This window comes from Callithrix jacchus, chromosome 10 (genome assembly GCF_049354715.1).
Source record: "Callithrix jacchus isolate 240 chromosome 10, calJac240_pri, whole genome shotgun sequence".
Taxonomy (NCBI): Eukaryota; Metazoa; Chordata; class Mammalia; order Primates; family Cebidae; genus Callithrix; species Callithrix jacchus.
This window is the reverse complement of record NC_133511.1, coordinates 79,568,163-79,594,628: the sequence shown is the minus strand read 5'-3', so window position 1 is coordinate 79,594,628 and position 26,466 is coordinate 79,568,163. Positions and strand designations below refer to the sequence as shown.

General features: G+C 36.0%; 1 protein-coding gene across 2 annotated transcripts in view; it reads right to left on the bottom strand.

Moving 5' to 3' along the window:
• FAR1 (fatty acyl-CoA reductase 1) overlaps positions 1–26,466 on the bottom strand; it is a 63,330-nt gene that overhangs the window by 31,222 nt on the left and 5,642 nt on the right. For both annotated transcript variants that reach the window (XM_002755074.7, XM_035265885.3), the window contains exons 2-3: positions 5,896–6,091; positions 715–890 (exon numbers count right to left, since the gene is read on the bottom strand). In XM_002755074.7, coding sequence (XP_002755120.1) covers positions 715–890; positions 5,896–6,084 — 365 coding nt within the window. In that variant the 5' untranslated portion in view covers positions 6,085–6,091. The remainder of the gene's footprint in view (positions 1–714; positions 891–5,895; positions 6,092–26,466) is intronic.

Here is a 26,466-nt window from a genome sequence, read left to right as displayed (position 1 = left end):
CAAGTAGCTTTGAAACCTATAACAAGTCTGTACCATTGTAATTGGCATGAGACCATACAATTAAAAGTAACATTATAAAAACTGTATTTTTGGACAGACTGTCGAAAAGAATGCTCTGAATTCAGAACCATTATTTGAAATGCGTATTCATTAGATTTTTTAAGAACAAGGGACATTTACAGTCTTAACTTTTTCTTGCAACAGATATTTTGAAAGAAGTCCAAATTATTTTTTAAATTAAATTTATCTCCAACATACCTTGCACTACCACAAAAGTTTGAAAATAAAAAGGTGTGATTTAAATTTATAAGCAATTTTCCTTATCCTGTAAAAAATGAGCCTAATTTTGTTTATTTTCAGATGGGTATGATGTGGATTAGAAGAATAAAACTGTTGGGGTATAGGCTTCTGAAGGAAGAGAAGACAAACACCATTAGTTGTTAAGACTAAGCTTTCTTCTACTCCATTTTTTGCTTCTCCCCTGTTGCATATTTAAATTCATGGCAACTTCTTCTAATAAATATGTATTAGTTATCCAGGGTTTTTAAACTGATAGCAAGAGGAAGAAAAATTTTTTAACACTCTGTAGGACACTGAAAGCCACAATTAACATATGATGAATAGTTTCAAATCACATTCACAACTTAAGAGAATTAGAATGAGATCTTTTAATAACTATACTTAAGTTCAAATATTATAATTACCTGTACTTACCTTAAATTTTCATTAAACCTTACTGTAGCTGCACAGTGGAATATAATATTGGTAGAATCTATGATCACCTCTTTATCTTCTTCACTGAGAGCCAGTTTAGGTTGGGTGAGTTCGCTGTTGATTGCTATAATTTTCTCTCTAAAATCTGGATTTTCATCTCTCAATCTGTCAAAGAGCTATCAAGGGGGAAAAATATTTATTTTAGGGCAGTATTTTTCCATTTTCTAAAACTCATCATCACCATTTTTTCCCACCAAGGATGACTGCTTTTTTAGAAACTTAAACTATGCAGTTCCTAAGGTTGCTACTCTTAATTGCTATTATTCTGTACAGAAAACACCCTATGAGGCCCACATTATTATCACCATTTTGCAGATAAGGAATCTAAGACTCAGAGCAGTTAAGGAGTTCGTCAAGTACACAAAGCTGGTAGTTCACAGAGTTGAATTTGAACTGTCCATGACCTGGCTGAATAGATTACATCACCCCTCAGAATAGACTTCAGCAATACAGACATCAGAACAATGTTTAAAAATGATCATTCAGATTTCTAAAATCCAGACCTTAATTTTTCACTTCACTTCATTTTTATTTTATTCCCTTTCAACAGATTAGAGAAAAACACAATTTACATTCTACTTAAAATTTTAGAACAAATTTTTAAAAAGGAAAAAATAGTAATTATGTGAAAGGAAAAAGTTGGTAAGCAAATATGCAAACTAGAAACTGAACAAACTTCAGAAGTATCACATTTATAGGACTTAAACTGAAAATTCAACTTCTTTAAGTGAACCCAAAGGAATAAATTTTGCTAGACAATCAGATCACAAAATGATTACCGTTTAAAGGTACACTGAATTGTGAGTCAGGTTTAACTTTTTATCCCAGATGTCACAGAAAAACACTGATGTTTTTTCCAGGTCACTGTTCTATCACACTTTGACTCTCCATTTAAAGTCATATTTGCAGTTTAAGCAGGATTCTAAACCTGAGAAGTCTATATAATATATCAGGGCTCATTTTCACCTTCCTAGATGACTTTAGTATATAACAGTCTTCCCACTTCTACTGCTAGCTCCTACTGCTACTTCCACTGCTAGCACATGACTTGAATATTAATGTGTTCTTATATTAATTAAAAAAAACAAAAATTTACTGGCTATTTAATATGAACCAGGCAGGCACCTTCCAGATTCTAAAGAAACAAGAAAATGGCCTTTGGTCCAAGTAAATGGACAATTAAAATATAGTGCTCTATTTAATAAGAGAACAGAGTTATGGGGCCGCATAGGAGAAACAACTAACCTAGCTTTGAAAGACCACACACAAGCTGGCCTTCTCAGAGAAAGTGACATTTAACAGAATGTGTGTGTGTGGTATGCGTGTGTGTTAGGGACAAAGTGAGGGAGGAAGGCCCTGAAATTACAAAGTAGAAGAATAGTGTTTCTAGGCAGAGGAAGTAGCATGTATAACCCATCAGAAATCAGAAGGCATTAATATGCTTGGGAGATCAAAAATAATTCAGTCAGCTTGGAATACAAGAGTATGCAGGAAAAAGCGGCTAGAGTTGATGGAGATAAGAAAGGCCAGATAACTTTGTCTTTTAAGCCACATTAAAAAGATGAATTTTATCTGAAAGTAATGGTGAGTTACTGATTGATTTTAAGTAGAGAGGTGATACAAGCATGATCATAATTTTAAAAACTCTTGTGGTTACCCATATCCAGATATTGCTTTGTCTGAATCAAAATAATGGCAATGAGAGATTTAGGATATAACATTCAGGATGTAGTCATTTTGGCCAATGACTGGATTTGAGGGATAAGGAATGCAAACTTCATTAGGATAGGGTCCACATCTATTTTGCTCAGCATACAAGTCCAAGAGAGCAGATCTTGCATGGCAAGATAAAGACTTTAAACATTTGTTAAGTGAATAAATTCAGTAGACTGAGGAACACAGGGAGAGAAAGAAGCTGTTTTGGAGATACGAATTCAGTCTTGTGAATGTTGAGTGTAAAGTGCCTACAAGACGCCCCAGAAGACAGGTCTAGTAGAGGTGACTGGCTTTGTGGGTCTAGAGTTCAGGGGAGAGAGCCAGACTATCAATGTAGATTTTACTAACCACACAGAGGTAGTAACTGAAGCCCCGGGAGTAGAAAAGAGTTTGTCTAGGTAACAGCAATAATGAGTACCCAAGATCCAAACAAACTATATAAAACTAAATATAATTTAAAGGACATCCATTCATTTCACATAAAACAGAGGGTGGCTGAGTAACCAACTCACTGGACCTAGTAAGATATCAAGACCTAAACCAGAAACTTGAAGAATATCAATCCTTAAGGGGCAAGCAGAGAAAAAGGAACCTAAGGAATGACCAAAAAAGTACTTTTTAACACGTTGAATTCATACTGCATTCTCTTGATTGCTGATGACCTTTAATTTCCTTTAATATCAGCTATCTATACCATTACCACCAGGACATAACCATGCTGCTCTTAAATTTGCTAAATCTTAAATGTGATACTCTTCTTTTCTCTAGCCGGCATCTCTTAATACCATCCTTTCCAGTGTTTTAACCCACTAGTACCTAATTAGTTTCTACTTTACTACGTTTACTGATACCTTCTTAACATTCTTGATTCTCTTTCCTGAATATACTTCATGATTAAATACTTCGTTTTATATTTTGTTTTTTGAGACAGGGTCTCACTCATCACCCATGCTGGAGTGCAGTGCTGCAATCTCAGCTCACTGCAACCTCCACCTCCCAGGTTCCAGCGATCCTCCCACCTCAGCCTCCTGAGTAGCTGGGACCACAGGCATGCACCAGCACACCTTGCTAATTTTGTATTTCTTAGTAGAGATGGGGTTTCTCCGTGTTGGCCAGGCTGGTCTCAAACTCCTGGCTTCAAGTGATCCACCAGCCTTGGCCTCTCAAAGTGCTGAGATTACAGGCATGAGCCACCGTAACCAGCCATGATCAATGTTCGTTAAATCAATCTTCATTACCCAATGGAGTTTCTGTTCCCTGAGACACTCCTATAAGTCATTGTTCTCAAACAGGGGTGATTCTGGTCCCCAGCAGACATTAGGTGATGTCTAAAAACATTTTTCGTTGTTACAACAGGGAGTGACGCCAGGAATGTTGCTGATGACCCTACAATGCAGAGGACATGCCTCCGGAACAAAGAACTAGCCAGCCCAAATGTTAATGGTGCTGAAGCTGAGAAACCCTACTGTAAGTCAGTGTCCCATTTGGTATATGCTCTTGGCCTTATGTTCTTTATTCCTATTTCAAACTCAGAGTAGATAATACCTAAAATTTCTTACTAACTTTAAGTGCACACTCACTGCTATTTGACATAAAAAGGGCTCATTTTTATTGACTCACCAGCAATGCTATACATAATGGAAAATGAATGGCTTTAGAATTAAGTGGTAGGATATGCCAGGAGGTAACTGAAGGTATAAGATAAAAATTACACAATTTTAGAGAGTATCAAGTCTAGTCAAATATTTGGGGCCAAAATTTTTTTTATATTGAAAATAACAACTGTATGTTTAGGCTAAACCATCAGAGTTCAATGAAACTTCAGGTTTTAAGTAGAAAATATTCCTTTTCTTAGGCTTAGCGTGGAAGAAATTTTAGAAGCACTGCTCTGAAGACCCCAAAGAAGATGCCCAAGTCTTCTTCACGTTTTACTCAGACCCTCAATTCTGGCCAGCACATCAACTTAAATAACTGTTCCTATTTCCTCCTGACACTTCTGATACTCCCTCTTCCTTCCTTCTTCCCTCTTAAAAACTGTCTAAAAGGCCAGGAATGTATCTTACTTATCCCTGAATTCAATCCCCTACAATAAGTCAAACACCCAGGACTAAGTAGGCACAATAAATATAATCCAAAAAATAAAAAATGAGTAAGAACAAATAACCCCTCACTGGGGGGACAGGAGTATTGGGAGAAAAATAAAAACATACCAATTACAAGTGCTTCATAATAAAAATGCCAAGTTGAGTAACCAAAGGGTAGAGAGAGCAAGAAAACAGGCATTTTACTTAGAAAAAGCCTTGTGGTTTTAAAGTCCCACTGATGACTCCTTCCTTGTAAGTTTTAAGGGAAGCAAAGGATTCCAGAAGGGTTCAGCAAATAATCAGAAAAAAATGATTAAGAAAGACGAATGTAGTCTAATTTGTATAAGTAAAATTATATATGTATAAATTATTCTTATAAAAGTATAAGAATAATTTTTAAACTTCTAAGAAAGAATCTCACATCCCATCATTAAAAAATAAAACCAACATAATGAGGAATATAGGTTGCATGGTGTCAAACAAATGCTAATAACTATAATAAAGGTATGTGAAGTTCATTCAAGGTCAAAAGTCTGGTTGGTTGCTATAATGAGGCTTGCTACAGTTTGGGGTTTTTTAAAGAGGCCTATAAGAATGTAGATATTCAAATGAGTGTCATTCTAATTATAAAATAAATGCTCTACTTGAAATTCCTTCTTGAGATATGCCTTATGTGCAACAAAACCGAGCTTATGGCTTTCTAATTCAATTTACTATTTATTAGTAAATGTCAGATAAAATCATTTATTTTAAGAGAATTCACAAATTTATGACTGTGAAATACTTTTACTCCAGCTCATTTCCATTTTCTCTTAGCAATATTTTTCCAAAGGCTCAAAATGTATGACATATTCTTATATTCTATATGGCCCCACCATCATCTGTCAAATGGGAATATGTGACTTCTCTACAACCTAAAACTGTTGTCAGGGAGTAAGTGGTGCTTATCAAAGCATAGTGTCTCACAGAATTAGGTAGTCTTACTACCTACTAATTACTATTATTATCAAAAGACTAAACTATTTAGTAGTTATAAACAACCTGCCTCAGATGTTCTAAAAATATACCTTAAATACCTACCATAAAGGTAGCTTAGAGCTTATTATACAATTTTGCCAGTCACAGAGGAAAACTTTTTTCTCCTAGTTACTCAAAAGTCATATCCTGTTTCTTGCCATTCTGCAGGAACTTACTAAATTTTGTTTTTAACTAATATTTTCAGAATACTGAAGAAATATACTAAGCTATTGAAGGTTACAATAATTATACACACAAGCACACACTTTTTTCTCTGTTCCAAATGCTCATTTTCCACACTTACCTTGCCACTAAGGATTTCTTCTACTCGCTCTTGTGGTGTCTGTCTAGCTTTCTGCCTCACCAAAACATACACTGAATTCACCTTAGGACAAGATCTCAGCAACTTTTCCAGAAGCACCTTCCCTAGAAAACCAGTAGCTCCTGTGAGGAGGACATTCTTGCCTTCATAGTATTCTGGGATTGAAACCATTTTGATCCTAAGAAAAATATGGCAAATAAACATTAGTTTAAGGATTCACCTTCATTCTTACATACTAAAAGTCTCTTGGCATTCAAATAAGTATTTGAAAAAGCAGGCGAAAGTTGAAATAATTAAACATTAACAAGCAAGGACTGTAACCTCCAGTTCATTATAGTGAAGTGGAAAGAATAATGAGACCTATAGCTTATTTTAACCCTGTGTTTTTCCGTTGGATCATCTCAGACAAGTCAGTCACCTTCTCTGGACCTAAGTTTCTTTGGTACAATTTGTACGAAAGGATCTCTAAAAGTTCCTTCCAGAAATAAGAACCCAAATCTTCATTCAATCTCAGTTACACTGTAAACACAACTGAATGGTTTCTCTGACTCCAAAGAGATTTATAACGCCAAATACAGGTCAGCAGCAAGACTCAATTACCTAGCTTGTATAACACTGGAGGTGTCATATTCGCCTGCCATCACCAATTGTAACAAGAAGAGGTAACACCAAGCCCTTTCTATTACATATCTCTTAGTGACAGTATATCCAAAAGGTGCTTAAATCTCCCTTTTTAAAAAGCTAGAGTAAGAAATACATGGGCTGACTGACCTTCCCTACCCAAATTCCACTGAAACAGCAGAAAAGATATATTAAGAAAATTAACAAATAAAAGAACCATAATGAATGGAAAAATAAAAACAGGTGCAGAAGAATTCCTGCATTATGTCACTACAAAAAGCTCTAACACATTCAAAACAATGTTCTGTATTGTTTAGAAATGTATACAGATGGAAAAAAATTAACAGATGCCTGAAAGGCAGTAGAAGAAAATAAGAATCTTGAATTGTATTTATGTTTTATTTAAGCTGGGGAGTAGATACATGTGATTTATGTCTAAATTTTTCATAATTAAAATATATATATATATTCACAACAACCTGGAAAAAATAGCTCCATTAGCCAAGCCAAACAAAAAAGAAGAAAGAAAAAATGATAGAAGAACTTCTAGAAGAAATAGACAAGACTGAATTGGTAGAATAGCCATAGCAGAAGAAACAGCAACCCAAGCAAAACAAGCACAGGAAAGGACCGTAATGAGGCAAGAACTCTTTTTACTAATCCCCTAAATGGAACCTGGTAGAAAACACCAAGGTCAGGATCAAGAAGCTAGACTAAAGCATAAGGAAATCAACGTAATTAAAAGATTGCTCGCAGAACAGCAGAGCTACTCATGACAGGCTCACTTTCTGTATAAACTTTGGCTCCCAGGCTTAGTATCCAGATCTGATTGAGAAGAGCTTCCAACATGGGTAATAAGGACCAAAAAAAAAAAAAAGTAGAATTGAGCCTGAGGGTTGCTTCAAACATCCCCAAATGGAGGTAGGGGAGGCAGGGGATCAGGAGAGAACAAACAAAAACCACCAAAAGGAAAAAGCATTTATAGCTCTCAGAATACATTTTAGGTCCTCAGCCTTGCTATTGCTGGCCCTTAATACAAGCTTGTCCAACCCGTGGCCCAGGATGGCTTTGAATGCAGCCCAACACAAATGCATAAACTTTCTTAAAACATCATTAGATTTTTCTGCGATTTTTTTTTTAGCTCATCAGCTATTGTTAGTATTATTTTATGTGTGGCTCAAGACAATTCTTCTTCCAATGTGGCCCAGGGAAGCCAAAAACTTGGATAGCCCTTACTTAAAGGAAACTCATTCAGAGCTCTCAATCATACCATCTGTGGAAAAGCTCTTTTGAGAAAACAGACCTCAAACACTAGAGGAAGCCAGTATCAGGTACCAAAACCAACCACCCTACTCCATTATAAATACGAATAAATAACCACAGATAACCAGATATTTAAAAACCACACACAAAATAAAGAAAGACCAAAATGAAAAGCAATAGAACCAACTACAAAGGAAATTAAGGTAAGGAAAAATTTTAAGAAAACTTAAAATTCCTATATTCTTCAAGTTGTTCACAAAAATGCTGCATCCATAATATAATTAGTAAAAAAGGAAACAAATAATATGAAAGCATTCAGAAATTAGAAACTCAGGTTTAAGTACAAAATCCAATAAATAAACAGACTATTAAAATTAACAACCCCTACATAAATTTAAGAAGGTCACCAGATACAAAGTTTACATGAAGGAAAAATGTATTTCTATATACCAACAATGAATAGTGAATTTTTTAAACTCAAAATTATACCACTTAAAACACTATAAAACACCAAAATTATAGAAAAAAGTAAGTGTTGGTGAAGACTTTAAGAAATCAGAACAGTCATACACTGTTGGTAGGACTGTAAAATGGCTCAGCTGCTGTGGAAAAACGTTTGGCAGTTCCTTAAAAAGTTAAACAGAATTATCACATGACCCAGCAATTTCACTCCTAGATAAACACACTAAAGAATTGAAAACACGTACTCAAACAAGTTGACACAGGTTTATACAGGTTAAGTATCCCTTATCCGAAATGCTTTGGACCAGAAGTGTTTCACATTTCAGACTTTTTTTTCAAATCTGGAATATTTGCATTACACTTACTGGTTGAACATCTCTAATCTGAAATCCGAAATGCTCCAATAAGCATTTCCTTTGAGCGTGTTGTACTTAAAAGGGTTTTTTTTTTTTTGGAGACAGTCTCACTCTATCACCCAGGCTGGAGTGCAGTTACGTGATTTCAGCTCACCGCAACCTCCAACTCCTGGGTTCAAGTGAGGCTTTCTCCATGTTGGTTAGGCTGGTCTTGAACTCTTGACCTCAAGTGATCCACTCACCTTGGCTTCCCAAAGTGCTGGGATTATAGGCATGAGCCACCACACCCAGCCAAATGTTTTGAATTTTGGAGCATTCTGAATTTTAGATTTTTTGGGTTAGGGATATTCCATCTATAGCAGCACTGCTCACAATAACCAAATAACACAAACAGCCCACATGTTAATCAACAAATGAATAATCAAATTATGGTATATACATACAATGGAATACTACTGAGCTGTAAAAAAGAACAAAGTTCTGATACTTACTACAATATGGATGAACATCAAAAACATATCATGTGAAAGAAATTAGACACAAAAGGTCATATAGTGTATGATTTCTTTCACATGAAATATCAAAAACAGATAAATCTATAGAGACAGAATGCAAACTGGTGGTTGCCTGTGCCTGTGGCATAGGGAATAGGGAGTATAGAGAAACTGCTTAAGGAGTTTTACTTTCGAATGATGAAATATTTTGGAACTAGATAGAGCTGGCAGTTGCACAACACTGAATGTACTAAATGCCACTGTATTGCTTGCTGTAATGGTGCTATGATTTCAATGTGTCCCCTCCAAAATTCAGGTGTTGCCAATGTGATACTATTAAGAGGACAGGTCTTTAAGAGGTGATAGGGGCAGGACAGCTCCTTCCTCATTAATGGGATTAAGGCCCTCATAAAAGTGGCTTCACTCAACATTGGACTAGTTTGCTCTCTTGCCTTTCTTTCTGCCAGGTGAGGACACAACATTCCTTCCCTTCTGGAAGATTCAGCAACAACGTGCCATCTTAGAAGAAGGGAGGAGCTCTCATCAGATAACTAAACCTAACAGTACATTTTGATCTTGAACTTCCCAGCCTCTGGAATGGTGAGAAATAAATTTCTGTTCTTTATAGATTACCTAGTCTAAGATATTTTGTTATAACAGCACAAAACAGACTGAGACAAATCGTTATTTTATATTCTGTGAATATCATCTCAATAAATCATTTTTTTAAAAACCTCCAAGAATTGAAAAGGGATAGAAAAGATATATAAGACCTCTATTCTAAAACCTACTAAATCCTGACAGAAATTAAACAACACTTAAATAAGTGGAGACATATTCCTAGATTGGAAGACTGAAGACGTCAACTTACTATCCTTAAAGTCAATATAATCCCAATCAAAATTAAGCTGTTTTTTTTAATATGGAAACTGAAATTTTAAACTGTTTATGGAAATACAAAAGGCCAAGATTAGCTAGGAAGAACATAAAGAATAACAAAGATGGAGAACTTACATTATCATATATTGAGATGTATTATAAAGCTATAGGAATGTGGTATTGGGACAAGAAGAGAATGGTGCAGCATCAATTACCCATATAAAAAAATTAAATTTTGACCTCTACCTCACACTATACACAGAAATTCATATAAAATGGAGATCTAAACGTGAAAGGTAAAACAATTATATTTCTACAAGATGATAGAAGAGGACCATTTCCATGAGTTTCATGCAGACATTTCTTAAATAGAACATAAAAAGGAAAATACTGACAAACTGGATGACACTATAAGTAAGTTTATCCCAAGACATTAATAAAACAGCAAAGCAGAATAAAATATATTTGTAATTTATATATAATGAAAACATTAATATGTAGAATGTGTAAATATATAAATTATAAATCAATAAGAGATGAACCAATAGAAAAATGGGCAAGGCTTGAACAAACGAGAAAAGAGAGTATATGAATAGACATTAAAGAAGAGGATCAGGCCAGGCGCAGTGGCTCATGCTTGTAATCCCAGCACTTTGGGAAGCTGAGGCAGGTAGATTACCTGAGGTCAGGAGTTCAAGAACAGCCTGGCCAATATGGTGAAGCCCTGTCTCTACTAAAAATTCAAAAATTAGACAGATGTCGTGGCACACATCTGTAATCCCAGCTACTTGGGAGGCTGAGGCAGGAGAACTGCTTGAACCCAGACGACAGGTTGCAGTGAGCTGAGATCCTGCCACTGCACTCCAGCCTTGCTGACAAAGCAAGACTCCGACTCATAAAAAAGAAAAAGAGGATCGAAATGACCAATTAGCACATGAAAAGGGGCTCAATTTCATTAGTTATCAAGTTAAAACCCCTATGTGATACCATTAATTGACCTCAGAATAAGGGTGCAGAATAAATGGAACTCACATCTTACTGCTGGAGAAAGTACAGGTTGATATAATACTTAGGAAAGGTGGTACTGCTTGCTAAAGCTGAACATTCACATCCTATGACCTAGTAATTCCACTCCTAATTACATACCCAACAGAAATGAGTACATATGTTCACCAAAAGAACGAGCAGGTACGATTATAGCAGCACCATTTCTGTTGGCCCAATATAAACTCAAGTGTTCTTGAAATAGTATAGCATATACACCATGGTATATGCACATGATGAAATATTTAAAAACAATAAAAATGAAGGAACGATTGCTAAACACAATGTGGAGGGATCTCCCAAAGGGAGCACTGAACCAGTAAGGCCAGATAAAAAAAGTGTGTACTACTATATGATGCCATTTATATAAAGTTCAAACTAGGCAAAACTCATCTATGACTGAAAGTCAAAACAATGGTTACCTTGCAGGGAAGAAGACGCAGTGACTAGAAGGGAACATGAAGAAGACTTCTGGGATACTGGTGATCTTCTATTTCTTGATCTGGGCAGCTTACTTTTTAAAAATCCATCAAGCTGTCCAGTTAGAATATATGGACTTTCTGAATTTATTATATTTTGATAAAATATTTACTTTGAAAAATAAAAACAAACAAGGTGACCATATGTCCTGGTTTGCCTGGAACAAGCCTGGTTTATACATGCTGCTCCCACTTAATTTTGATTTTCTCAGAAGTGTCTCAGTTTGCACAATAAATTATATGGTTACCTTCATTATAATCTATTCTATTTCAATATTTCAGTGACAAAAAGTCTAATTAAAACTATAGAGCATTAAAGTTCAAATGAACAGTCCCTTCTGAAGGCTGAGGCAGAGGGACTGCTTGAGCCTGGGAGGCCAAGGTCAGCCTGGGCAACACAGCAGATCTCATCTCTTAAAAAAAAAAGGTTGCTGTCAATAACCTCATATGGAAGACATAATGAGTAATTATGCATAAATATACTTCTTAACAAGCAGATATTAATGACAATTATATACTTAATATATATTAAATAGTATACTGAGAACATACCTAGAAGAGCAACCTAATTCTTTGAGCTTTATTTTTTTTTATGTAAAAATTTATTCAACAAATATTTATTAAGGACCTACTAGGTACCAGGCACTAGAAAGTTTTTCATAGGTGTACATATGCATGCAAGACAGGAAAATATATTAAGCAGTTTTCCCTATAACAATTGAGAATTTAGAGCCTGAATATGTGATCAGTTCAACCCTAAAAAAAAAACAGAAAACAAAACAATGTACTTCCTTCAGTTATCAAGACATTTGCCTTACCAAAGCGTCAACAGCTAATCTATCATTACCAGATAACAGAAATCTTTTACTGAATGCAATTCTCCTCAAGCTTAGCAGAATAGATTGCTTGCTAAGAGAGTTGTAGAATAAAGTGGTTTCTTATCAGTTTCAGGCAATAACTTAAAGCTATTAACAAGCGATTTTATACTACTATGATGACTTACACAGTTTTCCTCCTAGAAAAAAATCAATTCCCACAAATTAGCACAATGCCACTCAAACCTTTACAAGCACTAAATATTTTTTTTAAAATGTTATACTTTAAATTCTAGGGTACATGTACAGCACATGCAGGACTGTTGCATAGGTATACAAGTGCCATGGTGGTTTGCTACACCCATCAAACCGTCATCTACATTAGGTATTTCTCCTAATGCTATCCCTCCCCAAGGCGCCCCTGACTACACAGGCCCTGGTGTGTGATGTTCCCCTCCCAGTGTCCATGTGTTCTCATTGTTCAACTCCCACTTATGAGTGAGAACATTTGGTGTTTGGTTTTCTGTTCTTGTGTTACTTTGCTGAGAATGATGTTTTCCAGCTTCATCCATGTTCCTGCAAAGGACATGACCTCATCCGTTTTTATGGCGGCATAGTGTTCCACAGTATGTATGTGCCACATTTTCTTTAACCAGTCTATTACTGATGGGCATTTGGGTTGGTTCAAGTCTTTGCTATTGTGAACATTCTATTATAAAGACACATGCACACGTATGTTTATTGTGTGGCAAATATATATACCTAGTAATTTGATTACTGGGTCAAATGGTATTTCTAATTCTAGATACTTGATGAATTGCCACACTGTCTTCCACAATGGTTGAACTAATTTACACTCTCACCAACAGGATAAAAGCATTCCTTTTTCTCCACATCCTCTCCAGTATCTGTTGTTTCCTGACTTTTTCATGATCACCATTCTAACTGGTATGAGATGGTATCTCAATGTGGTTTTGATTTGCACTTCTCTAATGACCAGTGACAATGATCTTTTTTCATTTGTTTGTTGGCTACATAAATGCCTTCTTTTGAAAAGTGTCTGTTCATATCCTTCGCCCACTTTTTATGGAGTTGTTTTTTCCTTGTAAATTTGTTTAAGTTCTTTGTAGATTCTGAATATTAGCCCTTTGTCAGATGGACAGATTGCAAAAATTTTTCCCAGTCTGTAGATTGCCTGTTACTCTGATGATAGTTTCTTTTGCTGTACAAGCACTAAATATTTTTAAACTCTGCCTCTGGCTCAAAGGAAGCTTGTACTAATTTAAAAAGAAATGTATTCTTGGCTTCTCCATCCAACCAATACATTTCACCCTACAAACTTACTGGCAAAGCCAATAAAAATGAGAGTTCTTAAGGGAAGTTCAGACCTGTCCTATCTTCCACAGTCCTACCAGAGTGACTAGAAGCAACTAGAAAAGGAAAAGCCATGAAAGGAATGCTGCCAATCCTTCCAGACCATCCTGTTCAGATTCTTACTATACAGCAAGAATCTACAAGCTCCTATCATCTGTTGAAAAGTAGCTGCACCACTGCAATATGAGAAAAGCCACAGCCTTAGCATTCCCATGAACTTGGGGAAGGGGACAACAGGACTGTGAAAGGTGATTCACATTTATTTTCACTGTTCTTGAGCTGCTTTAGGAAATATCACCTAGCAGTAGTAGCTAGCTATTTTCTTCAAAACACACCTTTTCCTTTGACTCAAGTTAAAGAAGCAGAAATCTTTCTGAAGACCAGCAAAATGATGAGTACTATATATCACCATTACTTTTAATGAATTCACTTAGGCTTACTTGCAAAGTGGGTTTTCCTAGTGGCTATAAAAAAAATTATATATTTGCATTTATAAGTGCATTAAGAGAAACATATTACAAAGCTACTTAAGATATATTTACTTGCTAGGAGTTCAAGTCCAAACTCCGCCACTTAGCAGCTATGAGATCCTAACATAAAACTACTACTCTGAACCTGTTTCCTCATTTGCAAAAGGAGAACACCTGGGTCTCATGGGCCAAAAGAACCTGAAATGACCACAAGTGGAAAACCACAGAGAACTTCTAAGGTAACAGCCTACCCAATATAAACCTGCACTTTTGAAACATGATAATAAATGCTCTAATATTAATGGAAGGCTAATCATGTTGTTTCATTAGTTTTAGAAACTTTTAAGAATTAAAGACAGGATCCTTTCATTTTCACCTGCATTAAAGAGTTTTTTAAATAGATAAAGCATTTAAATTGAGAAATTGGAATATTCCAATAATCAGAAAAGTATAAAGCTGGTCTGAAGATAGTGAGTTACCACAACTGAATGTTCACAGTTACAGATTGAATTCTGTTCTACTCTTTCCCTTTTTCTCACTATTGCATTTGACTACTCGCTTTTTTTAAAAGCACAAAAAAAATTTACCAGTTTCTTAAAAAGGCAGCTTTTTGGTGCCAAGAAATGAGAATTCCTTTGTCTGTATTAGAATTTAAAACAACTCAAATTAATTAAAACGTTTAACAAAATGTCAGCTGATTATTTCTGATACTTGCTAAGCAGTAAGACAAATATGAACAAGTATATAAGAAGCGGGGTATGGGGAAAGGAAATGAGAGGAAATTCCATGGGCCAGCCCGGTAGAATAAAAATGAAGGCTTTTTTTTGTTTGTTTGTTTTTGAGATGGAGTTTTGCTCTTGTTGCCCACAGAGTGCAATGGCACAATCTTGGCTCACTGCAACCTCTACCTCCTGGGTTCAAGCGATTCTCCTGCCTCAGCCTCCTGAGTAGCAGGGATTACAGGCATGTGCCACCATGCCCAGCTAATTTTTACTTTAGTAGAGATGGGGTTTCTCCATGTTGGTCAGGCTAGTTTCACAAACTCCCAACCTCAGGTGATCTGTCTGCCTTGACCTCCCAAAGTGCTGGAATTACAGGCGTGAGCCACAGCGCCTAGCCAAGAATGAAGTTTTAAAGAAGATTCACCAGTGATGAGAAAAATATATAGTTAAGGGAAGAAAGGGAAAGAAAAATTTATTTAGCACAAACTGTCTCTCTCTCATGCCTTCATACACTATTTTCCACAAGTCTCCTTAATAACTTTTCTTGTCTGAGGTCCCTCAGCACACATATATGGGTAGTCAAACTGGAACTAAATCTTTTAACTAAATCCCACATTTATAGAATGCACAAAAAGTTTTTACTTGTCCTTCAGAAAGGTCAAGGAATCAATTCATCAATGAGAACTGAGTGCACAACACTAGAAGTAAAGTTCAGAAAAAATGAAGGGGTTAGAATAGATGATCTGGAAGGTCCTAAAAAGTTCTAAGTTGTATGATTCACAACAGGAAGAAACAAGAGCAGCCTTCACTACAAAGCCTCAGCTTTTACTAACTGCATACAATAGACAAGAATCTGCTCCACAGAAAATTTTAACATATGAAATAACACAAACTCTTGTTGAAGAATCCTTAAAAATCACATCATTGCATTATAAGTTGATGGGTCAATGAGCAACTCATTATAGAAATTTTACTGTTAAAAAAATTCAGGCTCTCTCTTCCTTTCTCTACCATCATTCTGTGTGCTTGACCTCAGCTTCTCACCATGTCTTCTCACCAGATTTTCAGGATTAAGCATTTCCTGGCCAAGAAACGAAAGCAAAAGTCCCATTCTCAGTGGATTTAGATGAAAATTGGTAATAAAATCAGGTACAACTCCAAAATGAGACATTGGAGAAGAACCAAACTGGGTCTGTAAGGAATTGCACATGAGATGGCACACATATTTATGCTATGTCAAGGTCATGACTGTGTTCCCATACTGAGCTGAAAATGTCACCACTATCTAGACAGTTGGACATGTTTTATTGGGAATGTATGTTTTTTTCTCTCTGTATGTGCTATGAAGGCACTGGTTGGCTGGGTTCAATAATAAATATGTGAGACCTTGCATTAAAAAAAAAATTCAGGTAGTTAAAATCCAAAGGCAATTAGAGTTTAGCAGAGTTTTCCAGAGGCAGCCAACAAGAGGGAGAAAAGACAAGTAGTCTACTGTCAACCTTAGAACGCTTCTTCTAGGTGGATTTAGTTATTGACACTATCAATTTGAATAAAAAGACATCATTTTCAGGTAAGAAGCACATATCAAAGATCAGTGGACTCATTTCCAACCCACCCTACCTAACCCATGGAGAGATCTTACCTAGACAGTATCCTTTTTTTTTTTTTTTAATTTGAGACGGAGTTTCGCTCTTGTTACCCAGGCTGGAGTGCAATGGCGCGATCTCAGCTCACCGCAACCTCCGCCCCCTGGGTTCAGGCAATTCTCCTGCCTCAGCCTCCTGAGTAGCTGGGATTACAGGCACGCGCCACCATGCCCAGCTAATTTTTTTTTGTAATTTTTAGTAGAGACGGGGTTTCACCATGTTGACCAGGATGGTCTCGATCTGTTGACCTCGTGATCCACCCACCTCGGCCTCCCAAAGTGGGTATCCTTTATTGAAATAGTAGAAACAAAAAAACCCAGGGCAGTAGAGGTAATAAGGTAAGGTCAGAAGACAAGAAGCTTTGGGGTCTTGCTTAAGACCAATAATAAATTCAAACATGTTTCTACAAATACCTATACCAAGGTAATCCTATGGATGACTTAAGTTTGAAAATATATATTAGAACTTAAATGCCTTAAACTTAAAATGTTCACCATGTTCACAAAGCAATAAAGTGCATAGAATAGTGAGCTATTATGAAACTAAATCTTTAGTAAAAACATTTCAATACTGGATGAAATGAGGCCCAGCTTATAAACTGCCCCTTGCTAAATAAGGTAGGCCCTTTAGAGAAGCTTTTCAGATAACCCAGTGTCAAGACACAGTGGAAATCCCTGGGACTCTGAGTCTAGCAGGTTAGGGTTAAAAGTTAAACTCACCTGTTTACCTTGTTCACAATGTTCACCATATTCACAAAGCAATGAAGTGCACAGAATATAAAATATAGTACAATACCCAATATAGTACTGCAGTCAAGTCTAGACTGGCTCTACTTGCATGCATCTTTCTGTACCATCAGTTATTGTACAAACCCAGTAACTGACAACAGGTCTATTTGTAAGAACTTAGTTCCATGTTTTAGCCGCTACAAATTTATTTAGGGAAACTAAGTACTGAAATGGAAATTCTCAAATTGAATATCTAACCAATCAATACAGCTACCTAAAAAAATCTACCACCTATAGCTATACCTGAAAGTCCAGACCATTTACCTGTTTTTCTATTAAAATTGGCTCTTCTGTGCCTTCTGCAAGTAAACAAATTCGAAGTCAAAACCTACCAATGGAGCTGAGCATAGTTGCTCACGTCTGTAATCCCAGCACTCTGGGAGCCCAGGCGGGAGAATCACTTGAGACCAGAGTTCAAGATCAGTGTGGGCAACAACATCGCGAGACCCTATCCTACGAAAAATTGTTTAAAAAAACAAAAACCTACCAATGGAGAGACAGAAGGGGGAGCAAATGGACAAAGAACATAATACTAACATTTCACCCGTGTTTTCATTTTTTTACTCCCAATCAGGTACAATTCCTGTGCTTAACACGGCCATATCCAACACTGCTTTGTCATTAATTCTTTTTTTTGAGACTGAGTCTCACTGTGTTGCCCAGGCTGGAGTGCAGTGGCGCGAGCTTGGCACACTGCAACCTCTACCTCCCAGGTTCAAGTGATTCTCGTGCCTCAGCCTCCCGAGTAACTGGAATTACAGGCACCCACCAGCAGGCTGGGCTAATTTTTGTATTTTTAGTAGAGATGGGGTTTCCCCATGTTGGCCAGGCTGGTCTTGAACTCCTGACTTCAAGTGATCTATCCGCCTTGGCCTCCCAAAGTGCTGGGTTTACAGGCCTGAGCCACCACACCCAGCTGTCATTATTTCTTTAATTAATTTTGCTTATCTCATTATCATATCCCTATCCCTTTCAGCTGGAGGACCACATGATAGGAGTACTGAAAAAAATTCAAGCAGCAGATAGAAAGTTAAGTTAAATAATCTTTTAATATTCATTAGATTGCATGACTTAAAAAGTAAAAGAAAAAATAACTTCAAATATCCTTTAAAAGGGGGAACTGGCTGGGTGCAGTGGCTCATGCCTATAATCCCAGCACTTTGGGAGGATAAGGGAGGCAGATTGCTTGAGCCCACGAGTTTGACACCAGCCTTGGCAACAAAGCAACACCCCATCTTGAAAAAAAATACAAAAATTAGCCAGGCATAGTGGTACACACCTGTGATTCGAGCTACTTGGGAGGCTGAAGTGGGAGGATCACTTGAGCCCAGGAGGTCGAGATTACAGTTAGCTATAATTATGCCACTGCTCTCCAGCCTGGGTGACAGAGTGAGACCCTGCCTCAAAAGTAAAGGACTAAAAAAGCAAAAAGGATAATCAATTAAGAAATACTCTAAACCAGGAGTTGACAAAGGTTTCTGTAAAGGGCCAAGTAACAAGTATTTTCCACTTTGTAACCCATACAATCTCAGCAATAACTTCTTGGCTCTGCCACAGTACCAAAAAAGCAGCCGTGGATGATAAATAAATGAATGGGTGTGGCTGTGTTCCAATAAAACTTTAGAAAAACAAGAAGAAAGTTGGCAGAACATAGTTTCCCAATCTCTGTTCTAAACAATAATTTCTAATATTCTAAAAACATTCAGAAAAATGAAGTATAAATGAGAAAGACATCAATCAGAAAGCAGTACAGTCTAAAAATTCATTGTCTATGATTTCACTGCTACTGCTACTGTGCACAACACTGTAAAATGGACAATAAATGCCTGTTTGATACAATATCTTCATAAATGAAGCAACACATTAATGTCAAGCTTTAGAAATATAAATATGCCAGAGGCTGAATGCAAAAGGATGACATGACCTATAGCCTTTTTCAAGGTATATATTTTTAAAAATCTGTATTTCTAAAAGGAAAGCCCATTAAGATATGCAGGTATGAGGTTTGGGCCATATTACTTTATAGAAAAAAATATAAAAGAAGGAGATTACAGAATATAATTCTGTCACAAACTCAGAGAAACTCTTGCCCACTACTTTGTTCAAAAGCTTCATACAACAATATATTTTAAAAAGCACAGAATTTAAAAGAATGGATGGGAAAGTAGTATTGAATGGACAGTAGTATTCTGGTTACCTATCACTATATAACAAAATCACACTAAAACTTAGCATTTTAAAACAATCACCATTTTATTCTCTTTCACAATTTTTATGAGTTAGGAATTTAGGAAGGGGTCAGCTAAGCAAGTCTGAGCTCCTGGACTTAGCCTCTTCTGTTTTCCCAATGAGACAGTTTGGGCTTCCTTTCAGCATGGGGATCTCAGACTAGTCCGATGCTTACAAAGCTGCTAATGTCTTACAGACCAGTATTCTTGTGAGCTAGGCAAAAGCTCTCTCGCCTTTTCTGACCTAGCCTTGGAAGTCGCACAGTGTAACTTTTTGCCACATTCTATTGGCTATGAGTGATTCACAAGACTGCCCAAGTATGAGGGACTTAAATCCCACCTCAGCATGAGAGAACAGTTAGGGTCTGCAGAAGCCCATACATGTGCGATGGAAAATACTGTTGTAATCATCTTTAGAAAATACAGTCTGTCACAAAGAGGAAGTAACTGCCTGTTACTCTTGAGACTTCAACCACCAACCCATGTTGAACCTATTTCACAGGACTACACTACAACAAAGACTAGTTTCTTACTCCATATTTTTTTAGCCACTCAAAATCCGTTTTAAATATGGATTCATGGACCTCACACTTCGAAATATTTTGTCTACCCAATAACCTCATCTACTGAATAAGAATTTCACATTCCCATGTTCAATTAACTATGAACTCCTGAACCCAGTTTTAGCTAACTAAGGAGCAAAGTTCTGCGACATTACCATATGGAGTTGACACACCTCCAGTCAAAAGCAAGACAACTTGTTTTATAGAAGTTACATTATGAAGAAGCCTCGAGCTAAGTATATTCATTAAGATTTTCTGATAAATTCCCATCTGAAACCTATTGGGAACCAATGATCTAGTGTTTTTTCGACCATATTTTGGTGACTGCAATCGTCACTCAATGTTTTAAGACTGCTATGGTTTAGATATGGTTTGTTTGGTCCCACCAAGCCTCACGTCGAAATGTTGGAGGTGGGGCCTGATGGGAGTTGTTTGGGTCATGGGGGCAGATTCCTCATGAATGGTTTGGTGCCACTCTTGCAGGAGTGAGTTCTCACTCTTTGTAAGAACTGGCTTAGTTCTCAGCCACAAGAACTGGCTGTTGAAAAGAGCCTGGCAGCTCCTCCTCTTTCTCTCTTGCTTCTTCTCTAACAGTGTGATGCCTGCTCCCTTTGATCTTACATCAGGAGTGGAAGCCTCCTAAGGCCCTCGCCAGAAGCAGATTTTGATGCCATGCTTCTGGTACAGCCTGCAGAACTGTGAGCCAAATAAACCTATTTTCTTTAGAAATTACCCGGCCTCAGGTGTTCCTTTAGATCAACGCAAATGGACTAAGGCGCTCTCAGCATCAAAGAATATATCCTCTGAGCCAGGCACTATGGCACACAACCGTGGTCCCAGCTACTTGGGAGGCTAAGACAGAAGAATTGCATGAGGCAGAGTTTGAGTCCAGCCTGGGCAACAGGGCGGGACCCTATCTCAAAAAAGAAAACCTCATCTGAAAGAAAGCTATAAGCAACAAAATGCAGAACTAAAATGCAAACCCAAAGTGTACAAACTGTTTAGTGTAGTCAAGCTGATAAGAACAGTGGGTTCCTTTTTCCTTTCTCACAAATTAAGGCTTACTGAGCATTTTCTACAAATAAAGATCAGCTGTAGCATCTTGATTAACATTTCTTTTTTCAATAAAAGATGCCAGTGTCCAACCCTGTTGTAAGTACCCATTGAAGTAGATATAATGCCACTCTGTTTGCCTACACAAGCACTGATTTACCAATATTTAACTGTCTATATCCTATTTTCCCCAATACTTCCCTAAGGTACTTCTTGGTAGTGAGGAATCTAAAGACCTTCATTAGTTCTTAGGACACTATACAAATGTTTCATATACTGATGCTGCTCCAGAAGCACGGCACTTTGACAAGAGTTAAAATGCTTCTAGGATCTTATTATCCTGGGAATGTTACACATTGAGAAAAAGATTCAGAATTCCTAAGTGATGTAAAAATTAAACATAAAGACATCTTAAATTCTACTCTATCAGAGAAGAAATGTCAGTTTTGTAGCACTAAAATTATCTGCTGATCAGAAAACCAATTGCTCAATAATATACATTTTCCTTTATTTAGATATGGTTTGTTTGGTCCCACCAAGCCTCCTTTATTTCCTTTATTTCTGTTTCTGTCCTTAAGGCTAGAACCAGTAGGGTCACTTCTCTACTATAAAGCCTACAGAAGGTGGGCTGTGTTCTTGTTAACACACAGCTTGATAATACTGAATAATAAATAGGAAGAAGCATCCAAAATAACAAAAAGTAAATAGTTCTAACAATTAGTTAAGTTAGTGAAATTGAAGGGGAAAAAAGTCTGCTGCTTGCAAAAACATGTATTCAATTTCCTCGTAGGGGAAGAAAGCAGTTTTTTAAATAAAGTAATTCCCATAAGTCATACATGACTCTTTTTTTAGCTAAACTATTATGCCTGATCACATTTTCCCTTAATAAAAACGTTTTCATTTTAAGACATGAAATTTTAATCCTAATATTTTCAGACTTGAAGAGTGAAACATAATATTCCAATATGCAAAGATATACTAATATTTTAAGTGTACAACTAAAGATAGAGCTTTCCAAACTTTTCTAACAGGATTGCAGTATCTTTTTTGCTTAAAAATTTATAAAATTTGACGTCATAATATACCTAAAGATTTATATTAAAATATTTCAAATTACTGAGTAAAACTGATGTTACAGGAAAACATACTATGTTTACCCTGAACACTACATATTCACAACATATTGCTTCACCCCAAATTAACACAGGTAAATTATGTATGCTTCATATATATGCTGTATTTTCTATTTTTTATGTGTTCCTTTCTTATTGCTGCCTTCTGAATCTGTTCTCAAGGCTGAACCTAAAAACAAGACTCAGTCCTCCAAGGCAGCATTTGTGATAAATGGGGCTGGGAAACTGTATACTTTATTACCAACCAGATTAAATATGTATATTAGCATATGAAAGTCTACAAAATGTCCTAAGGTAAAGAAACCCACTAAATTCTATCTATGCTCTGCTCTTCATAAATTTCCCAACACAGCTAGGGAAACAATGCTCATGAGAGGCTCAGATTACCAAATCAGTCATCTAAAGTAATGATTTTCCAAGAAAGGGCCAAGCCTCTTGATGGACTATAAACTATTTAGAAAGCATGACCCTCCTTTAATCCATAAAGCTACTCATGAATAAACTATTAAGCTAGTTATCAACAGTTGCAAAAGTAAGCACTTCACTAGAATGTACCAAAAACTTTAATTTGTATTCAACCAGTATGTCTGGTTGCTGCAACTGGCAATGCTGCAAGCTCCTACCACATACGCATACTCAAAACCTAGAAGTCTGTAATTTTCAAAGGGGCACTTGCCATCAGTGAAACTGTGTTGTCGTTAGTTGGTTTTCATTTCCAATTGTCATTATTCTTATCTTTTAATTAAAAATTACCATTAAGTTTAGCTCATTGTTATCAATTTAGTTTTTATTTTATTATAACCATAGAGAATACTGATACAACTACATCACTAGGATTTGAGGCCTACAGTTTTCTAATTAGTCTAGACTTTATGACACGTATATTTTTTGTGATTCAATTAGGAACCATCCACATTGCTCTTCCCAAAAAATGCTTATACCATGAAAATTAATTATTATTCCACTAGAAAGTTAAAATTATTTAACTCAGCTAAAAGGCTAGGATTAAAAAAGCTTGACAGGCATTGTTCTAAGGGTCCTCACTCTGACGATGGGATTGCTAATGTACGGGGCAAGTCTTCTCCCAGCCAACCTGTCCACATGAACCAAATGTGGCAAAGAACTCAGAATTGAGATTAGTCATATAAGTAAGTAGTAACTTCTTTGAACCTGGATGTCAATAATCCTTCCAGTGTCTAGTTTTGAGTAGGAAAAAATAGCTTTTAGGAATGTATTTAAATGACTATATCCCATAACAAATTCTCTTCTCTTCTCAAAAATCTTTTCCTAGTTTATCTTTAAAACTTTGCTAAGTTCATAGATACAGCTTGCAACTAAATGCTGTTAGGCAAAAACACACCCCAGAAAGATATAAAAAAGCATGAGGGAAATGTTTTAAGAATTGTGGATTCTTATTATCTGTTTCCAACTGTGGAACTGAATTAAGCTCCTAAAACTCCTACTCCAGGAAATCTTGTAACCATAAGCTATTACGTTAAAGATGGAAGGAGTATATGTATGGCAAAGTAAAAACATTATGGTATAACAATTCAGGGAATTCTTAGCCAATTTATCAATTATTTAGTTACCATGTTAAAAATTCTACTGTTAATATACTTCCTTCTCCAGATACTGAGGTCCAGAATGAAAAGATAGCCAAAATAAACACACACAATAGACTTACCAAAAATCAGGTAATGAGTAACAATGCTGTTGGGAATGCCATAACCAACAGACCTTAGGCAAGTCAACCTCTCTGGTCACTCTTTAAATTCATTGAAGGAGAGGCCAGATCATGGATTGTTAAAATCTCTTCTGGTTCTCACAGTTTATATTTTTATTACCATGTATTGGAATAAGTTGTTTCCTAGTAGTAGATTAGGTACTTGGAAAATTATTAACTCCAAAAGGTCACAAGGGTATCACCGTAAAGCAATTCACCTAATATCCACTGAACTTCGAACAGTGTGCACAGCTCTGCAGGGTCAAATGTCCCATTACCAGCTAATTCATTTGTTCCTATCTCCTGAGAATTCCACTTATGCTAATAATCATTATCATAATTACATTTTAATTACAATTCACAAGTTTTTAAAACTACGTATTTCTAAGAAACTCATTTAGGGCCATTCCTCATACTAAGTGAATGACGAGCACTTGTATCACAGGGATCCACTGAGGGATCCACTGAGAATCAATCCTTTGTTAGCCAATAACAGTTTCTAAGCTCCTGCATTACTTCGTTGTTTCAGCACAGACGTGAAACTCAGAATACTTCAGCAGATCCTTTCCTCCACAGATCTTAACTGCCTAAGGACACAGTTAAGTCAATGTTTTTACTTCTGGGGGAAAAAGGTATTAATGCATTTATTCATTCGTATGTCATATATTCTACTTCCTGTTAATCCAGGACGGACAGGAGCCATTACATAAATTACCACATGTTTATTCCAAAATCTTTAGTGAAATAATACCTATTTATTAAACTAGCTACAGCTTGTTTTTCTCAAGAATTCAATTAAAAATTAGTCTAATTTTTTAATTAGGCATTTCTAATAATAAGATTTATCATTTTATCACTCCTAATAATTAAAAATACTTGTCTGTAAAAGGCAAGCAGAACTCACAGAAATACAATTGAGTTGAATTTTAGCTGTATGCTTTCTGCCTACAAATTAAAGGATAAATTATTAAACCAGAATCCACAGACCCCCAAGAATATTTGAATGTATATTTTTCTGATGAGATAGCACAACACTTTGAGGAGATGCTCAGAGAAGTTCATGATCTTTAAGGAATTTCTGCACTAGGGAATATACCTTAAGCTTTTCTCACCAGAATACTTCAAAATAATAAGCTATGATAACAATTCCCTAAATTCAAGGATTTCTCATGAATTATCATGCCAACATTTCTGGAAAAAATTTCATGTAAGACAAGAATGATCTAAACTAGATATTTCAAAATAATCTTAAAACTGTCAAATAGTTAACATTTAAACACAAACACACAACTGCACACAAAAGATGATGGCACAAACCCACAAATATTCTAAGAAGAATGAATCCATTAATACATGTGGTATTAAGATATTTAGAAGGCTTTTTAACAGAATGTCCAAAAAAATTCACCATGAACAGTGATACATTCACAAAGTAGTGGGTCATAATTTCTACTATAGCAATTGGCTTTGTTCAAGTTCTGATGTAACATCCACACTATGCCAACTACATGCTGTAGGGATCTAAAAGATAAACATAGAGATATATAGATTTAGATATAACTTATTCTATGAAGCCAAAGTTAGATTTTCTAACTGCATGCTTTATCCATGTGATATCCCTCACCTTACCCCTAAATGTTCTTTCTCTCTATTGCTACCTAATGTTTAAGTTCTACTTTCATTCTAAAATAATGTCAGTTCCCACGTAACAGTCTCTACCACCAATTTTGGCAAATGATCCAGTGTTGCTACATTCTGTTTCACATATGTACATAGTCTCTTCAATTATATTATCCCTGACCTATAGTAGCTTAGTAGATCTCATTTCTCATGCCTCAAACAGCATAATGCTCAATTCTCAAAATATGTTTATATGAACAAATTTTTACCACAGTTGGATTAACATGTTTATTATAATTGTCATACTGCATGTTAATAACTGGCAAAAAAAAAAAAAAAAAAAAAGTCTAGGGACTTGCTTCAATATAAAGAGGGAAGTGGGTGGAGGTATGGATGAAGCAAGACTGACCACAAATTGATAACTGTTAAAGTTGGCGATGTGTATATTATTGCTAGCAATTTTCCATAATACGAAGTTTACAGAAGTTTGTCCCTTCTACTAGTCAGAGGGCTTCTTAAAGACAAGTTTAAGAGTTTTCTTCTTTGTATATCTATCGAATACAGAGCAGACAAATTGAACTTTACTAAATACATTTTATTCTTTAGGTAGAACTACTTTTCAATGAAACTTCACCTTTTTGACAGTATTTTATTTAAATAATTTCTCATTAGCTCAGATAAAATATATATTCATTCATTCATTATTTTCTGGGTCCCTACTTCCTAAGATATGCTGTCCTGGTAAATGTAGACACCAAAAACAATTTATCCTCTAATAAATTACGAAGGGAAAGAAGGAAGACAAAGAAAAAAGAAAATA